This window comes from Lissotriton helveticus, chromosome 10 (genome assembly GCF_964261635.1).
Source record: "Lissotriton helveticus chromosome 10, aLisHel1.1, whole genome shotgun sequence".
In the NCBI taxonomy this organism is placed as follows: domain Eukaryota; kingdom Metazoa; phylum Chordata; class Amphibia; order Caudata; family Salamandridae; genus Lissotriton; species Lissotriton helveticus.
Window position 1 is genome coordinate 188,652,858 of NC_136071.1, and position 18,234 is coordinate 188,671,091.

The window sequence follows — 18,234 nt, forward strand, 5'->3', positions numbered from 1 at the left end:
GTTATCTTTCATGCAATGATCATGCGTCGCATTTCTATGATTGCATTATGTTATGTGCTTTTAAAAAGTTTTACAAAATGTAAAGTGTATACTTTTATGGTTGTAACAAACCAAATAAAGTTTTAATGACTGACTGACTGAAAGAGAACTATGTTATTTGAATATGGGACCAGGGTCATTGAATGAGAGAGACTATTGGATTAAACTGAAATCTTTACTTTAGAATTCAGTATTATTGGATGTTATTCATAAAACCAATATGTGCGTGTCCAGTCAAAAATTACGAGTTTTTACTGCAGACTTTTATCACTAAATCAACCAGATTAGTATGAACAGTCAAACAACAACAGGGATAACCGGGGAAGCAATAGGGTAGAGTTGAAGAGGCCCCTTTACCGCAACACCAAAACAGCGCCACCAGCAAGGCAGTAATGGGGGTGTATACCAGAGGTGGTGTAGATGATTCCTCAAACATTTTGTCATCAAGTGCTGTGGGGTGAGAAGACTGAAAGAGGAAACAGTACTCATTCGGGGTCAAAGCCATTACTACCACCCTAGGGGGAGGTGGGACGCCTGGGAACTCCATAGGTTGAGTAGTGTGGCTCACTGGTTAGAGGCGGCAGACCCGAGAGCAGAAGTCGGCCCGGGACCAGGGTTCAATTCCCGACGCGGCAGGGTCGTGGACCTGGGTCAGCGGACTCGATAATTCTCACTTCGGTAATTACTCTAATCTGGGGTTCCACTCGGCAACTCTGGGCATCAGCTTGCCTAATCTCCACAACGGCCCCATCAATTCTGGGGATGCCTGGCTCCACCTTGGGGACTCCCAGCAGGGACGATCCCACAGGGAAAGCCAGGACGGGTTCCCCAGAGTTATACAGCGCCAGGAGACCTATGGACGGGTAGCAGTGCGCTTTACAAGCTCAAATACATTTACATTTACACATTTACATAGGTGACAGTAACTCTTCATACCTACCATAACTGCAGAACCAGAATGGAGAGAGTGACCAATTCTCACTGTTGCAGACGAGTGCGCTTCTCTCTCTGCATTTGGCCTCTGTGTTAGGACAAGATGACAGGGTCAGGGTCAAAGAGGAAGATCTTTCCCTATGCACCATGGTCATGATACGTTTGCTCTGAGCATGAATTTGGAGTTCAGTGGTGAATAAAGCTAAGCAAGAGAAGGCGAGAGCATGAGGCCAAGTCCGGTAGTGCTGCGTCACAGATCATGACCTGAAGGCTTATACCACTTAAAAGACCCCCTTCATATAGAAAAAGTGTTGTCCTAGACAGCAGCCCCCCACCACCACTTGTGGCCACTGTCTCCCTGTACACGGGTGGAGTATATGTGGGGCTTCAGAGAGCACAGAAGTGGAGTGTGGGATCTGAAACCTTGATTCCTGTGGCCCCCATCGCTGAGGGAACCTTGATTTCTTCGGATTACACAAGGTGTGTTTCCTGAAATACTATCACTAATGACTGAGGATTAGCTCCATTACGGATGACTGTATGATGAGTAGAGACGTTTAAGGAGCCCCAGGAACATTGACGATACCGGACCTAGGCTTCCACTGCCAATTCAGACTACAGGGAGATCTGGTCCAGACCGAATACATTTACTACAGGACTTGATGCAGCCCTCCTAGGCCAAAAAGAGACTGCTAGGAACACCACTGAGGTTCTGTCCAGGAAGAGCCTGAGATTTTGCAAGACATTCCTGTGTGGTCTCCATTTCAATTAGGGTAAAAAAAGTATAATGTCACGATGACCAAGGGTGATCTAAGGCCCCTGAAGTTCTGATAGATGATGATGAAACAGCTCTCAACAGGGAAAGGAAGATGCCCAGAGAGCAAGGGAATAAACAAAAGCTTACTATGAAGTGTGTGCTCTGGAGAGAGAAGGAAAGTCTATCAGGCTTGTCCAAAGATGTTTACTGACAAAGGTAGTGCGGCTTCTGGAACCACTGCAGTGAATATGAGCTCCAGACTGATCCCTTAATATTGACCTGAACTGTGAATATATGCAAAAAACTGAAGACTCTCCTATCACTTTTGCAATTGCTAACGAGACACAGGACAGCTGTTCACCCTGGAATAAACTGCCAATAAGATTGTGATAGGACTCCCGACAAACTGAGTAAAATATTTCCTGCAATGTCATGCTTGCCGGAAGCTGTATGGCATGGCAAGCACACCTTTAGAAACTGTGTGGCCATATTCCTTCATTCAGGAAAACTGGAAGGCATTACCTGCAGTCACTAAGGAGAGTGATGGTTTACCAATGGCTGGTGATCCCTATGCTGCTGTGTTTGGCCTTTACCAGCATAGTGGGAGAAAGTCAGTTTTAGGGGGATTCCTGTTAATTTTTCAGTTGTTGACAAGGTTTTCGCAAAGCATTAGAAAAGATGGCTCAGGAAAAGCTCATGGGATACTTCATTAAATACAGAGAAAATACAAAAGACAGACATGGGTGCCTGTCATCCACTTCTGCTGTACATCAACAAGATTGCAGAGATCCGACTTATAAGCTTTTTAGACTCAACGCAAAAGGTGGTAGGACGTGTCCTGCTGGAGAGAATCCTGGCCTGGGCAGACGAAAATGAAGTCCTTTCGGATTATCAGGCTGGCTTTAGAGCAGGTATGGGGACAATTGAGCAGGCTTTCAGGCTGCTCCTCCTGTACTGGAAGGTGGTCAGAATAGGCAAAGGCAGTCTTTACCTTGCTTTTATCGATCTTAAGACTGACTTTGACCTGGTCCCATGTGAGTGCCTGTGGCAGGTCTTGGTAGAGCAGGGGGTTCCTAGGCATATCGTGAACATACTGATTCGCCTTCACGAGGGCAATTATGCCCAAGTGAGATGGGGGTCACAGGGGGAAAAAACATCTCGGATACCGGTGAACAGGGGAGTCCGCCAGGGATGTGTGTTAGCTCCCACCCTATTCTCTCTGTATGTGAATGGCGTGGTTGATTTCCAACAGCAAATACCATCTTATGCCCCATCCCTGGCGGGCGAAAAGATTCCAACACTCCTGTTCGCCGACGATACCCACCTCATCTCTAAAAATCCGAACGGCCTGCAGACCCTTCTGGACAATTTCCAACGTTTTTGCACAACCAGAGGGCTCTCTATTAACACCACGAAGACAAAGTTCCTCACTCTTAACCCATGTAGAACTTTTAGGAACCCTCCAGTGTTAAACTCTGTCCAACTATAAAGGGTAACTACCTTTGATTATTTGGGCCCCGTATCGCCGATTCTATGAACTGGTCACCGCACATACAAAAAATGCTCCTATCTCACAAAAGGGTGGTGGGGGTCAATACTAAAAGAGCATCGCTCCTCTATGAGCAGACCAATTGCCCCCACCCTCACAATTTACACGGCCAAGGCAGTAAATTCGGCCCTTTATGGTGCCGAACTGTGGGGCTTTTCCAATATAGACCAAGTTGTACAATCGGAGAACAAATTTCTAAAAGATTTAATGATGCTCCCGCAGAGGATACCCACAAAGCCCCTCCTATATGATTTAGGCTGCCATTCACTAAGGGACACGGCACGACTTCGCCCACTTTTGCTCTGGGTGCGCTTGTGGCGGACTCCAGAGCTATTGAAATATGCAACAGGGCTGGGCGAGATTATGGATATGGACGGGTGGCACAAGGTCCATTGGCTCAAAAACGTAAAGAAACTTCTTTACGACTTGGGCCTCAATGAGGAATGGAAGAATAGATCCGCTCCGCACAAGGCTGAGGTCAAGAGGCTGTACTGGCAGTGGGTCGCTAAAAACGACCTTCTTAATCCAAGAATAGGCAGGCTCACAGAAGAGTTCATGCAGCACAAGCTATTTTCCTGCTACGAGCCCTACTTAGATTTTATCCAAAAACCACACGACAGAGCACTTTATTTCGAGTTTAGGATGGGCACACTACGCACAAGAGAGATGACTGCTCAGTGGAAACCTCCCCATCAAACTACAGCTTCCTGCCCATGCAGTGAGGCTCGGACTGAGTCAATTGCACATTTTATGTTTGTCTGTCCAGCATGTAAGGCCCCTAGGAGGTGTTGGCTGAAGCCTATATGCATTAAGATGGGCACTGGTAGCCATCAAGCCGCACTGCGTATTCTAACATCTGATACTCTGGACCTCTATGTTTGTGGTTTAGCTAAATACCTTAAATGGGCATGGAGCATTATAGCAAGAAAAATAAAGTCTAAGTTCTGAAGCATGAACTCTGAAGATGGACCTAGTCGCCACAATGTGTCACTTCTTTGTACCACCATACAGTTGCACAAAAAACTTTAAAAAATATATATTTATTGTTCATTGTTCTCTGTAATAATCAACTTTTAATGTTCTTTTATACATAACGTTATTACTATGTGAGCATTATGGCTTTCTATGTACACTTTTTTATTGGATTGTACAGCTTTCAAGATATTTATTTATCGAAAGAAAGCTTTATGAACTGAACTGATCCAACATATGCTCATAGCCTGAGCAACTTAAACTTATTTAATAAAGAAACATATCTACTACTTACAGGGGCAGATATGTCCACTCTTAGGACGGCATTTCTTATGCACTGAACAAATTTAAATTCCAAAACCAAGTTGTGCTTCTATTGTTTACACTTTTATTGCAATGTACCTGCAAGGGCAAGGGGTCAGGGGTTGTGGATGGGGAAATGAGGGGCTTGGAAGCTAGAAAGCTAGGCTTGAGCAAGAAGACGCTACATTCCTGGATCCTGACATTGGTATTTGTACCCAACGCTTCCTTTTCCTTCCGAAGCCCTCTGTCTAGATCACAGGAGGAGACAATGCTCTGGAAACATTGTTTAAACATCATTTAGAATGGGAGTAGCCCCCATTACGATGAGGGTCCGAATCCTTCAATTGTGCTCAATTCCCCAATTCAGTGTCGGAACAGTCAACTGAAATTTAAGGGAGTTTGGTAAAGCATTATTTACCTGGCCCATTTCCATATAAGATGTTAGATTTAGGTGATGCGATTCTCTTCTACTGAAAATTTCAATCAGAAAGCTCATCCGCGCAAAATAAAATTACATGATACCAGGAGCTAAAAAAACTTTGCAGTGTCTTGGCTGGAGTGTTGCAGCGGGAAAATGACCTGTTGATGACCCATCGTGGCTCACTAAGGTCAATCTATAGTTTCCCTGAATCCAAAGATTGCCTTTTGTCTTTTTCCAGGATATTCTACTAAGGAGAAATGGAGGCAGCATCTGGGAACAGGCCCTACCTCAACAGTCATGCCTTATCTGATGCCATGATACAGGATAATGAATTAGGTTAAATAGACTACTAGCGTTGCCAAGTTGTATCTAAATGGAATAACTCAAGCCTGCAGTTACGGAGGTACACTCAAGCCTCCAGTTTCTGAAGTATTAGTGTGGATTGCACAAAGTGGCAGGAAATCATTTGCGAAACCATTTTTATTCTCATTTGTTGGCTGAAAACAATTCTTGTATCACAAAACGGTGGAAGAAACCTCTTGCACTCCACCTTAAATTCTGAAACATATCGACCTGGATGAATGTATGCCGCCTGTTTGTCCAGTTGATGATGCAACTGCAGAACTAAAAGGGGTGTGCTAGCATACAAATCCAAAGAAATCTGTATGCTTAAATATAATTCTCAATAGACCTTGTGGGAGAAAAGAATCCTCAACGGGTGCCCGTACTATTAGGATTCCTACATTCTAAGTACCTCAACAAAAGATTAAGTACAAACATTCTTTGCCAGAAACTCAGATACAGTGGGGAACAAAACTAAGGGTGGGCGGTCAGATACGCTCCGTGCACGGAGTGCACGTAGTGCCGTCTCCTACGCATTTTGCGTAGCGGGCGTAGCCAGGCGGCCCTACGCGCGCTCCGCAGACGGTGCATAGCCGGCCGCCACCCGCCTCCCTCCCGCCCTCCCTAAATACATAAATAAAAGGATAGAAAGCTTTTAAAAACACTTACCTTGTCTGCCGCGTCCCCGGGGCTCCCTCTCGCCGTCCCTGGATTCGCGCCGCCATTTCGGATACTAATGCGCATGCGCGGGCGCCCGCGCATGCGCATTAGTATCTGAATCGGTGGCGGCGCGAATCGCGGGACGGCGAGAGGGAGCCCCGGGGACCCGGCAGACAAGGTAAGTGTTTTTAAAAGCTTTCTATCCTTTTATTTATGTATTTAGGGAGGGCGGGAGGGAGGCGGGCGGCGCGGAGTGGGGCTACGCGGAGTGCGCGGGTGGGCGTAGTTTTGCGCCCACTTTGCGTAGCTCCGCGGAGCCCCACTCCGCACACTACGCCCAGGGTTAAACAAAACGTGTGTGAGTTTTCACTAAACTCCCAATGTCATTAACACTTATCTGCTGGATTAGAATATTTCACTCCCAAACTATGATGTATTCAAGTAACCAGGAGCGGCTCCTCCACCCCGCGCCCCACTGCTTTCTCGCAGTGCGAGAAGCAGAAACATAAAATAGTAATAACTTCAAGTTATTACCATTTTATGTTTGGTTGTGTGGGCCGGGCTGCTCTGCGAGCAGGGGAGGAGTGGTGTGCCCACTCCTGAGTACGCAAAGACTGTTTGGTCGGCCCTCTGTGGCCACCCAAACCAGTCATGTACACTCTGCCTTTCACCATGCAGGCTGCAATGCAGCCTGCATGGAGAACATGGCCTCCTCGTAAGCCCTTGGCTGGGCGGCGTCCCATCCAATCACAACTCTGCTAGCAGCGTTGTGAATGGCTTAGGGGAGGGAGCTGACCTGCCTGCTTCCTGTTCCCGCTAGAGGTAGGAGAGAGCAGGAGCAGAGAAGATGCGGGACCCGGCCGGCAGAGAGGTATGTTTTTTAATTTTATTTATTATTAATATTAGATTAACCCCACCCCCCGCGCGACCACTCAGGCCCCTCCACCTGCAAGCCATGCCGGCCGCGACTGCAAGTAACAGCACTCAGGTACTGAACACCAAGACTGCAGCACAGCTACGTATTTTGATCATTTTGAGCTTCGTTCTTACAAAATTCATACTACATAAATTAGTTATTTTTCTGAACTTTTTTTATTCTTGATTTCATCTCCTCCATCATTTCCTTAAATCTAACTTCAATCTTTGGAGATTATTGAATTTTGTTTCAAATAAGGTACAATACTAAGACTATCATTCCATGACCTTAGTATTCTATGGGTGAATACTAAGGCCATCATTTAGACATGAAGGCAAAAACCAATGTGCTAAAATTCTATGGGCCAAATTTCCAGGCTTTTACCACATGAATTAACATTTTGTTAAATAAATAAGGAACAACAAGCACAACCAATTTGTGGGCTCTTTTCATGCCATTTATTATTGTTTAGTGCTCTGTTTCAACAGGGGCTTGCGTAAATTTAATCTGTTCTTTTTACTCTACCACTGACCTCTAAATTACAACCTAGGTGGTGAACAACCTAGTATGACTTGAGTTCTCGTACAAAAAATACCAGATTGTGACAGCAATATATGTCAAGAATCACCAGCATGGTCGGATGTTGACACATTATTTTATATAATATGAGGAACAGAACCTTAACACTGCTAACATCACTCATCAAGGTATTTATTTAACAAACATTTTAGTAAGGCAGACTATGCCGCGGCCATCGGAGATCTTTTTTTTCTAAGATACATGCATATATTGCTCATGACATTAACTAATACATTTCTCATAATGGTATACAGATATGAAGTTGTATTACCTCTTTGTTTGAATTGCACAGAAAATGTTTACTGAAGTCTGAAGACGGGAACCCTTTTGCTTCTGCTCTTCCACTCAAGAAAACAGACTGTTGACCATTTAAGTGCATGATTTCCAAGAGACTATCAACATAGGAAAATATATGTTAATTCCTGGTTATAAAAAAAGAGAAATTGAATACCCTGATGATCCGTTCTTGAGCAGGAACATACAATGTTAAATTATTTGTTTTGTAGTACATGCTCCCTATTGGAGAGAAGTTATTTTAACGCTAGCTTTTTTAAAAGGTGTTTTTTAAATTGCATTTATATGGCCCTAAAACAATATTGACATTAAAGATACATTTTCATCTCTATTAAAGATGAATACCTATCATGCTGCATACATCTATTGTACACTTAGAGAGCAGTGATCTTTGTGCAACCAACAGGTCAGATGTTCAAATGCCAACAGCAACCCTGTTATACTTTCTAGGTGGTCAAATATGTTTAATTGAATGAGTAACTGGATATTTACAATGCTTCTATACTGTAATTGGAAACACAGTGTACAAAACCATTTTTTCTCTATTACATCCTTCATCTGTGCAGTATGTATGTGCTCCTTTTGCATCACACAAGTATTTAAACACTGTTAAACTCTTTTGCAGATAGATGCAAAATTAACGCAAGCACTGATGTAACTTGGGTCCGCCTAGTTCCCATTGTTCCCGGATGCCTTTCCTCCACAATTCAAATTCAGGCACCTCAGGCATACCGGATCTCGATCCACCATAGTGTTAACCTACCTCAGATGGCTGTGACACACGCAGAAAAAACCGCAGCAAAAACATGTTTGTAGGCATTCTCTCCGTATTCCTTGTTCTGGCATTGTCCAATAGAGCACTGAATTCCAACGGACTATTGATCCCAAGCTGATATCTCTTGTGAGGTTGTTTCGGCAAACAACTTATCCTTATTTTTGTCCTGAAAAAACCCCTTCAGCAGTGGATTCTTTACATGTGCGTCGACGCGTTTCGGTGGTGATTTGAAGGACGAGTGAGTATGTGCAGTAGAATCAGTGGTGAATGAAGATTAGAATTGGATGGTGTGAAACTGTGGGCTGGACGGACCGGAATAACAGGCGGGGAGGCCGAATGTAGTGAGCTATGGTCAAGGATTTATTTGTTGACAGTGCACACAAAGTCTGATCAAAAGAGATTGCAGGGAAGAAATGCCGCCAAGAAGCTCCCAGCCGGGAGGGTGTGGATGTTGAGTGGATATCCGGGTTGTGGTCCTCTGCGGGGCTGTTGTCGTCAGGGTACGGCCGGTTGATGGGTCTCCTCGGAGATATGTAAGAGAGAGAGTACAGGGGTTAGTCCCGTCCAGTAAGGACTACTGAGTACTTCCACCGTCACCGGGAAGTGAAGGGCCAGGTTATGAACGTGGGGAAGGTTGGAAGGGTAGGTAGGGATAAGACCAATCAGCAAGCAGGAGGGTAGTGTGATGGGAGGTGTCCGGGATAAGTGCGAGGTTTTTACGTACAGTGCTCGTGATACTTCTCTTAAGGACTAAGGCAAGTGCAGGGTGCTCGTGAGGCTCTATATACAAGATTTTACAGTCAATTACAATATTTACACTAAGGGACACGGAGAAGGATAGAGTGTACTCACGTGCCCCGCCGTAACTCTCATCCGAGTTACGGCCGCTCTCCAGCCACCTCCGGAGGTCGCCACCAATCCTCCGTCCACAGGTCTTCTTCCTCGTTCTCTTCTCCAATCTCCGCCTCCTCTCCGCTCTCCTCCTTCCTTCTGCTCTCCGTCGGGGGTTCCGCGCCGTTCGCTGTCTCCTGCCACGAGTCCGCTGGGCTGAACGATGTTTCCCCGTTCCTGCCGTCTTTTCTATGTTCCTGGCGGACTGCAGTGGACGTGCTTCCGGTTCCAGATGGGTCGGGTTCTGGGTCGCCGGCAGGAGTTCCGCTTCCGGTATCCTGTTGGTCTGTTTCCGGGTCTTCGTGGGTTAGCGGATCCTGTGGGCGAAGAGAGGATGTCCGGTGCCCAAGGGACGCTGTTCCTCCCGGTGTGGGGGTGTGGCCCCCCCGACTACACCGCCCTTCCGACGAGGTAGGGACCACTGGTCTTCCACAGATGGTCATTACAGAAGTCCAGGGGAACCTCTTTGCTTTCCTTAGACGAGGCTCAGTCCTCTGGGACAGAGTGAGCCACCTCTCTCCTTCTTTACAATACAGTTCCCAGTTAGAAAAAAATCTTATTAATTAGAAGGGAACAAACTATTGCTCTACAGGGTTGAGCTTTGGTGTCCCGCAGGGGTCAGTTATTTCCCTTTTTCAATTTAATATCTACATGCGGCCCCTTTCTTTCTTACTCAAGTAGGAGCTGGATTTTACATATAAACAGACAACAGAGAACGGGGGGCGTGGCTAGCCCGGCCAAGATGGCGGTCAAGCTTCCTTAGAGCTCCGGTCGGCTACCCGCCACGCCGATGATAACGACTACCGCCACGCACATGTGTCACCCCCAGCTGGCGTGTGGCGTGTGAGGCCCCCGAGATCACCCTAGAAGCCTCTGAAAGCGACGGTGCGCCTGCGGAGCACTAACACTGACCTGGAACGGTCGCCGCCGACCTTCACCCAAAATGGTGGCGCCCAGGGACTAATGCCGGAGACCCAGTGCGGCTAGCGCGGACCTCCTGTTGACGGGACCCGGAGCGCTCCGCACGCCCCGGTGACCATCCTTCTCGCCCGGAGCGCGCTGCCGCCCAGACACCAAGCGCAGCGGTATCCTCAGCGGGGATCCCCGGCGGAGTCGCGATTCCCTGACTCGCCGAGGAGACCCAAAGGACAGGACCAGCACGTGACTTCACCGGGACCGGAGGTCCAACTGAGCGCGACCCCGAGGGACTCATCAAGGCGGGTATGTGCGGGTGCCGGCGCTGACCCTGAGTTCAGGCACTGAAAGCCAGAGCGGTAACGCGCAGAGGTCTCCAATGATTCCCCAATCCAAAATGGCGCTGCCCGAGTGAACTGGCGAGGAAACAGAGCAGTGCGACCCTTGCGACCTGCGGTGGCCCCTGAGGCCGGCGCCCAGAGCCAGCATCACCGCACTACCATCGAGGGACCCCGCGGCTGTGGCAGACATCGGGGTGCGACAGCCCATGCACCCCGAAATCAAGGGACCCCATACTCCACTGCCTGGCCCGAGCCCCCCGGCGACCCGTCTGGGGCCCGTTGGGGATTACTGACCCGATGCAACTGCCCCCATGAGCAGCGGTGAAACGTGGAGTGACGAGCGACGGTGAGGGAACACCCCGGGGGCCTCCCCAACCCCCGGCCAACCCGGCAAAGCGGCGGAGCAGCGGAAAGTGCAAGGCACGGTGTGACCGCATCAAGAGCCTCCCAGACCCCCTAGTGAGGACGCGCCACAGACTCCTCGCGGACCAGTGACGTTCAGCCCGCCCGGTCGAGTAGGACTGCACGGAGGGGGCCCCAGAAGCTTTGTCTACCCGGCGTCGCCACAAACGGCGGTCCAAGCCATTTCTGACTGGCTGCGTCGGTCATCCAAACCACAAATGGGACGAACACAGAGGACGGTGACCATGACATCGGCGCCGGCCCAGGGACGACCACCCTCCCCGGGCCCCTCACGTGGCTCGAAGACAGGGGGACCGCCACAGGAATCGGACATATCCACGAAACTTGACAAGGTCCTAGCGGCCATCGAACATTCCCGAGTGTCCATGGAAACCAAATTCGGGGAACTGGCCTCGGACATAACCCTGATCCGTGACGACCATAGGAAACTGGCAGATAAGGTGAAACAAGAGAGTCACACGCTCCATGAACTGAAACCGCAGGTCCAGCTCAATCAAAAAGCCATCAAAGACCTGCAGGAGAAGGTCAATTTCCTAGAACGCAAGGCGGACGATTTGGAGGGGCGCTCCCGCCGGAGCAACATACGTCTGATCAATCTGCCGGAAGGAGTGGAGAGGGAAGACCCGATCCAATACATAGAGACATGGATAAAAACGTTCACCCGGGCCCAAGACCTCACGCCGTTCTTCTCCGTGGAGAGAGCACACAGGGTCCCGACTGGACGACCTCAGGCGGGCCTCCCGCCCAGACCATTCCTGCTAAAGCTCCTGCACTATCAGGACAGAGACACGATCCTACGAGCGGCCATGCAAGCGAAAGTCCTCAGAGTGGAAGACAAAAATGTGATGGTGTTCCCGGACTATTCCCAGGCAGTGCAGCGCCAACGCGCCACATTTCAGGCGGTGAAGCAAACCCTGCGCCAACACAAGATACAATATGCCCTCCTTTTCCCAGCCCGCCTCAAAATCATCTATGAAGACACAACACACTTCTTCACGGACCCCGCGGAGGTGCGGCACTGGCTGGATCATCGCAATCAGTCCCGATCAGACCGCGAAGATACACCGTCGAGCTCCGCGTCTAACCGACGGAGGCGACTCCGACCCAAAAAGGTCACTCTCACACAGATGGATCGACCGCCGACGCCCAACACCAAACGCGTCCCGGATCTGGAACAAATCATAGCGGACCGACGGAGGGCCATACAGGCAGCGGCGGAGGTCCGGCAACCAGACGCCGAACGAGAGGAGGATCGAGGCCCTCACATCTTTACATCTGAGGACGAAGGTCAGAGCGACGCCCGCACCTCCAGGGATGGATCCGCTTCTCCGCCACTGGTGACTCCGCAGACAGCGGACACACTCATCTGATGGCTACTGACACAGACAGCGGTACGACTGAGATGGCAGAGCATGCTCGTCGACGAGAGATGTCGGGGAGCCACGCCTAAGGTACTGGTGGTAGCATATACACACATGCAGAGACATGATGCGGCGGGTGGCCTAGATCGGAGCCCATGGCGCCACCGTTACACCACCCCCTCACACCAAACGAACTAGAGACAGTACGAGATGTACAGTTTGGGCTTACTGTGCCATGCAATAGGCCCCCTCAGTTGGGACTGTTTCCCGAATGTTGTTTCCATGTTACACCCCTTCCCCCCTTTTTACCCTGATACCCACACGGGAGAGGACATTTGGTCACAGTGGAACCATGTACGGAGGGAAGTAGTACGGGCGAGAGACACTCGGGGTACAGACGATTGGTGGTGGGTACACCGACTAACACAACTGACAATCTCACATGACCACATCCCCTAACACGGACGTTACCTTTATCACACTAAATGTCAGAGGGCTGCACACGGCGAGCAAACGTTATGCAGTCTATGCCTATCTAAAGCGACAGCAGGCCCATATAGCTCTCTTACAAGAGACTCACTTGACGACGATGGAAGCCAGCCGGTTACAGAAAAAGTGGAGGGGCATAGTCTGCGCCACGGGGTACTCTGCATTTGCCAGGGGCACACTGATTTGGGTCAGACCGGGAGTTCCCTTCCGAGAACAATCCAGGGTGGTGGATAAAGAGGGACGATATGTACTACTGGACGGGCAACTAGACGGACAGCCTATCCTGATAGGTAGTATCTATGCCCCCAACGTGGAGCAGAACGTCTTTTGGTCTCGCCTCACGAACACGCTAGCACACCACACCCACACCCCTTGGCTTCTAGGAGGGGACTATAACTGCGTCTTAGACACGACCCTAGACCGATCCCGCCCCCCGCCGCCACGCTCACCACTTTACAAACAAACGGAGTTCTTCAACACATGGGTTCAACACTGGACGTTGACGGACACATGGAGGGCACTGAACCCCACGACGAAACTGTACTCATTTCACTCCATTCCGCACGACCTCCGTGTGAGACTTGATAGGTTCCTATGCTCGCCTGCCGTACACGCCAAAGCTAAACACACAGACTACCTAGGCAGGGTACTATCAGATCACGACGCCCATACCCTGACCCTCAGATGGAAACCGCCCCACCCTCCAGTACCGACATGGAAGCTCCCTCGGGAGTGCCTCACAGACCAGTTATTTACACATGACCATGGGGAACACCTGCAGGAACATTTCAGACTCAACACGGGTTCAGCGTCCTCCAGTCTTGTGGAGTGGGATGCACACAAAGTGACAGCGAGGGGCCACTGCATACAGCAAGTGCTAGGGGTACGAATGGTACTAGAACGCGCTCTACGCACTACAGAACAAGCGCTGGCGACCCTACTACAGGCGGATGACCGCGGCGAGGTGACCCAGCGGCAAGTAGCAGAGGCTAAGACAAAGTACGCTGAGACACTGAGGGACCTGCGTAAATACAACTTCAGAAAATACGCCAGCAGGGTACACCGGGAGGGCAACAGGGGGGGCACACTCTTAGCCTGGTTAGTTAGACAAGACCCCGACTTGAAACCTATCACGGAAATTAAGGACCGGTCCGGTCAACTCCAGACCTCCCAAATAGCGATCATGAAAGTTTTTTACACATATTACTCACACATATATCAGACTCCCTGTCAAGGTGACCCCCTTGCGATGTCCGACTTCTTCCTCCCGCTATCTATTCCCCGGGTTTCGCCAGCGGTCCGGAAAGACCTAGACCAGAAAATAACACAAACCGAGATTAAAGCAGCGATAGGAGCGCTTGCCAGGAACAAGGCCCCAGGCATAGACGGTTTCCCCCTCGAATATTACCAGACGTTCTCGGTTCACCTTGCCCCGCGATTAATGACCATGTTCGAAGACGCGCTCAAGGTGGGAGTCCTCCCAAGTTCCCTTAGAGAATCGCTAATAGTTTAGTTTCCGAAACCACACAGTGACCCCCAGCTCCCGTCGTCCTACAGACCGATCGCACTACTCAACTCAGACTGTAAAATCCTAGGTAAAATGTTGGCGATGAGATACGCACAGGTCGTACCCCAATTGGTCCATCCTGACCAAAATGGATTCGTACCGAACCGCAACACATCCCATAATCTCCGTAGGCTATTCCACATCCAAGACATAGCGCGGGACCAGTTCCCGAATGCAGCTTGCCTCATATTAGACCTCGAGAAGGCGTTCAATACCCTCCTGTGGCCATATCTGTTTGAAGTCCTGGCGAAGAACGACTTTGGCTCACGCCTGACCGCTTACACCAGGCTCCTCTACTCGCAGCTCAGGTCCAGGGTCCGGATAGGTACCTATATTTCCCCGGAATTCACCGTGGACAGAGGGACTAGGCAAGGGTGCCCATTGTCACCCCTCTTGTTCGCCCTGGCGGTTGAACCTCTGGCGATACGCCTACGACGAGAGGGCGAGGACTGGGGCATTCCTCTAGCACACACGTGGCACTGTGTATCTCTATACGCAGATGACCTTTTAATCTATGTTAGAGACGCCACGAGCGACCTGACATGTATTTGGAAGACGCTGGAGGAGTTCGCGAAGGTGTCGGGCCTCAAGGTCAACTGGAGGAAATCCTCCATATACCCGCTGAGTCCCCATATGGCCCCCTTCGAAGCCCAGGTAGGTACTCAATCACTCGCCTGGAATTCCGAGGCCCCTCGCTACCTGGGAGTACGGTTGTATCACACCCCGGAGGACTTATACGCAGGTAATCATCGTAGAACTCTAGCTGGTCTACGCTCTGCGGTTAGCTTCTGGAAGACACTCCCACTGGCGCCTATAGGCCGAGTGGCCCTAGCAAAAATGATTATGGTCCCCCGACTGTTGTATAACTTCGCGAACCTCCCAGTGATTCCACCACGATCATTCTTTGGGGAACTGAACACTCTCCTGATAGACCTGATATGGGGAGGGGGCCGGCGACGGGTGGCACTTTCCACACTCTACCTGCCTACCACGGAGGGAGGACTGGGTGCGCCGGCCTTTGAGGCATACTTCCTAGCGGCCCAGCTCCAGTGGCTGTCCTACTGGACGGCAGGACGCCACACTGGGGAAACCATCACAGCTGATGGTCCTATGTCGCAGGCCGCGATCGTCAGACTTTTGCTGCCAGGCACTAAACCCCTACGGACTCGACCCACGCAAGTATCCATTGCCCGTACTTGCATGATGCGCATCCACCGCATGTCCAAAACACAGCCACCATATTCGCCCCTGTTGGGTTTCCCTCGCAGGGATTCATATTATTCCCCGGGCGCGCTTCGAATCTGGACAGAACTGACGGTCCCGGAGATCGGATCCTTGTTCGAAGACGGAAGGTTAAAAACATTTGCGCAAATGATAGACCAATATGACCTACCCCTGGGACAATTTTTACTTCATAGACAATTACTAGATAGCAGCCGTACACACTGGAACCCAGATGCCGGTGAACCAACGACACATCCAGTGATTCACGCGATCATGCACATGGGGGTGGGGAGACACCTAGTAACATGGCTCTACAAAGCAGTGCGTTCTTTACTCCTCCCATCCCTCCAATCCCTACGCCAGAAGTGGGAGACAGACTTCGGCAGAGTGGTCCATGACGGGGAATGGAGCTCAGCCTTGGAATTTCCTAAAAAAGTCTCCAGAAACGCGAGGTTCCGCAATATACAATTCAACGTCCTCCATAGGGCCTATCTCACACCGGGCCGCCTCCAACGGTTCTTCCCAGACACCCAATTCGACTGCCCCCGCTGTCGAACCCCAGAAGCGGATTTCAGGCATATGTTCTGGGATTGCCCCACCCTCCGCCGGTACTGGGACACAGTCCACCGAACCCTAGAAGAGGTCACGACCATTACCACCATGAACACATGGGAAGCATGCGCGCTCGGAATTTTTCGTAGACGGAAAACCGAGAAAACACAACACCGATTCCTATCACTAGCCATCCTCCTAGCAAAACGCGGAATCGCCATGCACTGGAGGACTCCCGCGGGACCGCCAGAGGCAGCATGGATCGGCGCGGTGAATAAATGGGGTAAAGCGGAGGAGGAGATACTCCGGGAGGAGGAGGTACGCGGACATCGCAAGCATCCCATATCCTTGGAGTGGGCTCAATTGCTGCATAATTTCACACAGGCGACACGCCCTCAAGAGTCACCTATGACCTCGCAATCTCAGGTACAACTGACCACACTGACCCCCACACATCCATGAAAATGTCACGTATACTACATACACGTCATGAGTGGCCACACCCAGTGACCCTCTAACACCCGGACACATACCAGCAACACCCGATACGTACTTCCGCCAGTCGACCCGAGAGCACGGGCCCCGTGCCTCGATAAGGTGACCCAGACCCCCCCTGCCGCCTTTCCCTTACTTCCTTCCCTATCCCACGTTATTCAGTTCACCCCCTCAGTTCCTGGGTAGGTTGGGAAGCTCAACTCAGGCAGGGTGCCACCCTTACATAAGGTTCACTGATCAGACTCACAGATAGCGATACCATGATGTCACATGTCATCACGAATCAAACCCACATAATCGGTGCCTCCTGCACCGCCCCCACAGTGCCAGACATAACATGGGTTCACCCCCACACGGGTGCAGATGACGGACTTACATGAACGAGACGGTTCCCCCCTGGGGATATATGCGCTATGGTGGGAAGTCAAGTGGTACACACTATTGAACACACGGATAGTAGCAGGTGACGGACAACAATCCCGAACTGAGCAATGCCAAAAAGTGACTATTCCTAACGTTGTATCTCTATGACCACATTTTGTAATGCTCCTTTCCCCTTTTTGATTACTGTCATACTATTAATGTAAATGCAACCTAAAACCCAATAAACAAATTCAAACAAAAAAAAAAAACAGACAACACAGAACTTGAATGGCTTCTCACATTGCTCAGGCACAGGGAAAATGAGTCAGGAGCCAGAGGTTATAGTGAAACGACTGGTATTTACTAAGTGCTGGATGTCCAACTTTCTTAAACCTACTCTAAACAAAACATAACTCCTGCTTACAACCATTATGGTTCTGGCTAAAGCAAGTTGTCTGGCCTCACATTATAGGTCTCTACCTCATACTTCTAAGGCAGTTCACACACTTGGCATCAGTACTGACTACAACCAGACTTTGGAGATGCAGGTGGCTAGACTTCCAACACCTAATTCCCACAGCTGAAAAATGTAAAATACTACTCTTCATTGAAACACATTAACACATTTGTGTGATAATTACGTCTATTCAGTCCAGATTAAACTGTGCAAATTCAATCTACCCAGCTTCTCCTTTACAGAATTTCCATCATCTTCAGCTAGTGCAGAATGCAACTGCAAGGGTGCTCAATGGCATAAGCACATTTCCCCAGTGCTCAGGAAACAATGTCTTCCCATCCAAAGGGGGGACTGCCTCAAAGCTAAATCCACTGCATATAAAGCTATGCCCCCAATCCTCCCAAATTTCTTACTTCAAAATCGGAGTAGCATACCTCGAAATTAAACACCCAGTCATGTCTTATGCTCATCTATACAAATCATTGTATTGATTGTCAAGAGAAAGTCACATGCATGAGAGTCATCACATCCAGACATCTTTCTAGGAAAAGATAAACAGGAGCTACAGTAAGAACATCACTAACTCAAACAAACAAATGAGACTACCCACACGTCT

General features: G+C 49.7%; 1 protein-coding gene across 2 annotated transcripts in view; it reads right to left on the reverse strand.

Annotated features, from left to right (window-relative positions):
* Window positions 1-18,234, reverse strand: part of REXO5 (RNA exonuclease 5) — a 350,267-nt gene that overhangs the window by 166,324 nt on the left and 165,709 nt on the right. For both annotated transcript variants that reach the window (XM_078665078.1, XM_078665077.1), the window contains exon 13: window positions 7,743-7,863. In XM_078665078.1, the coding sequence (XP_078521204.1) occupies window positions 7,743-7,863 (121 nt within the window). The remainder of the gene's footprint in view (window positions 1-7,742; window positions 7,864-18,234) is intronic.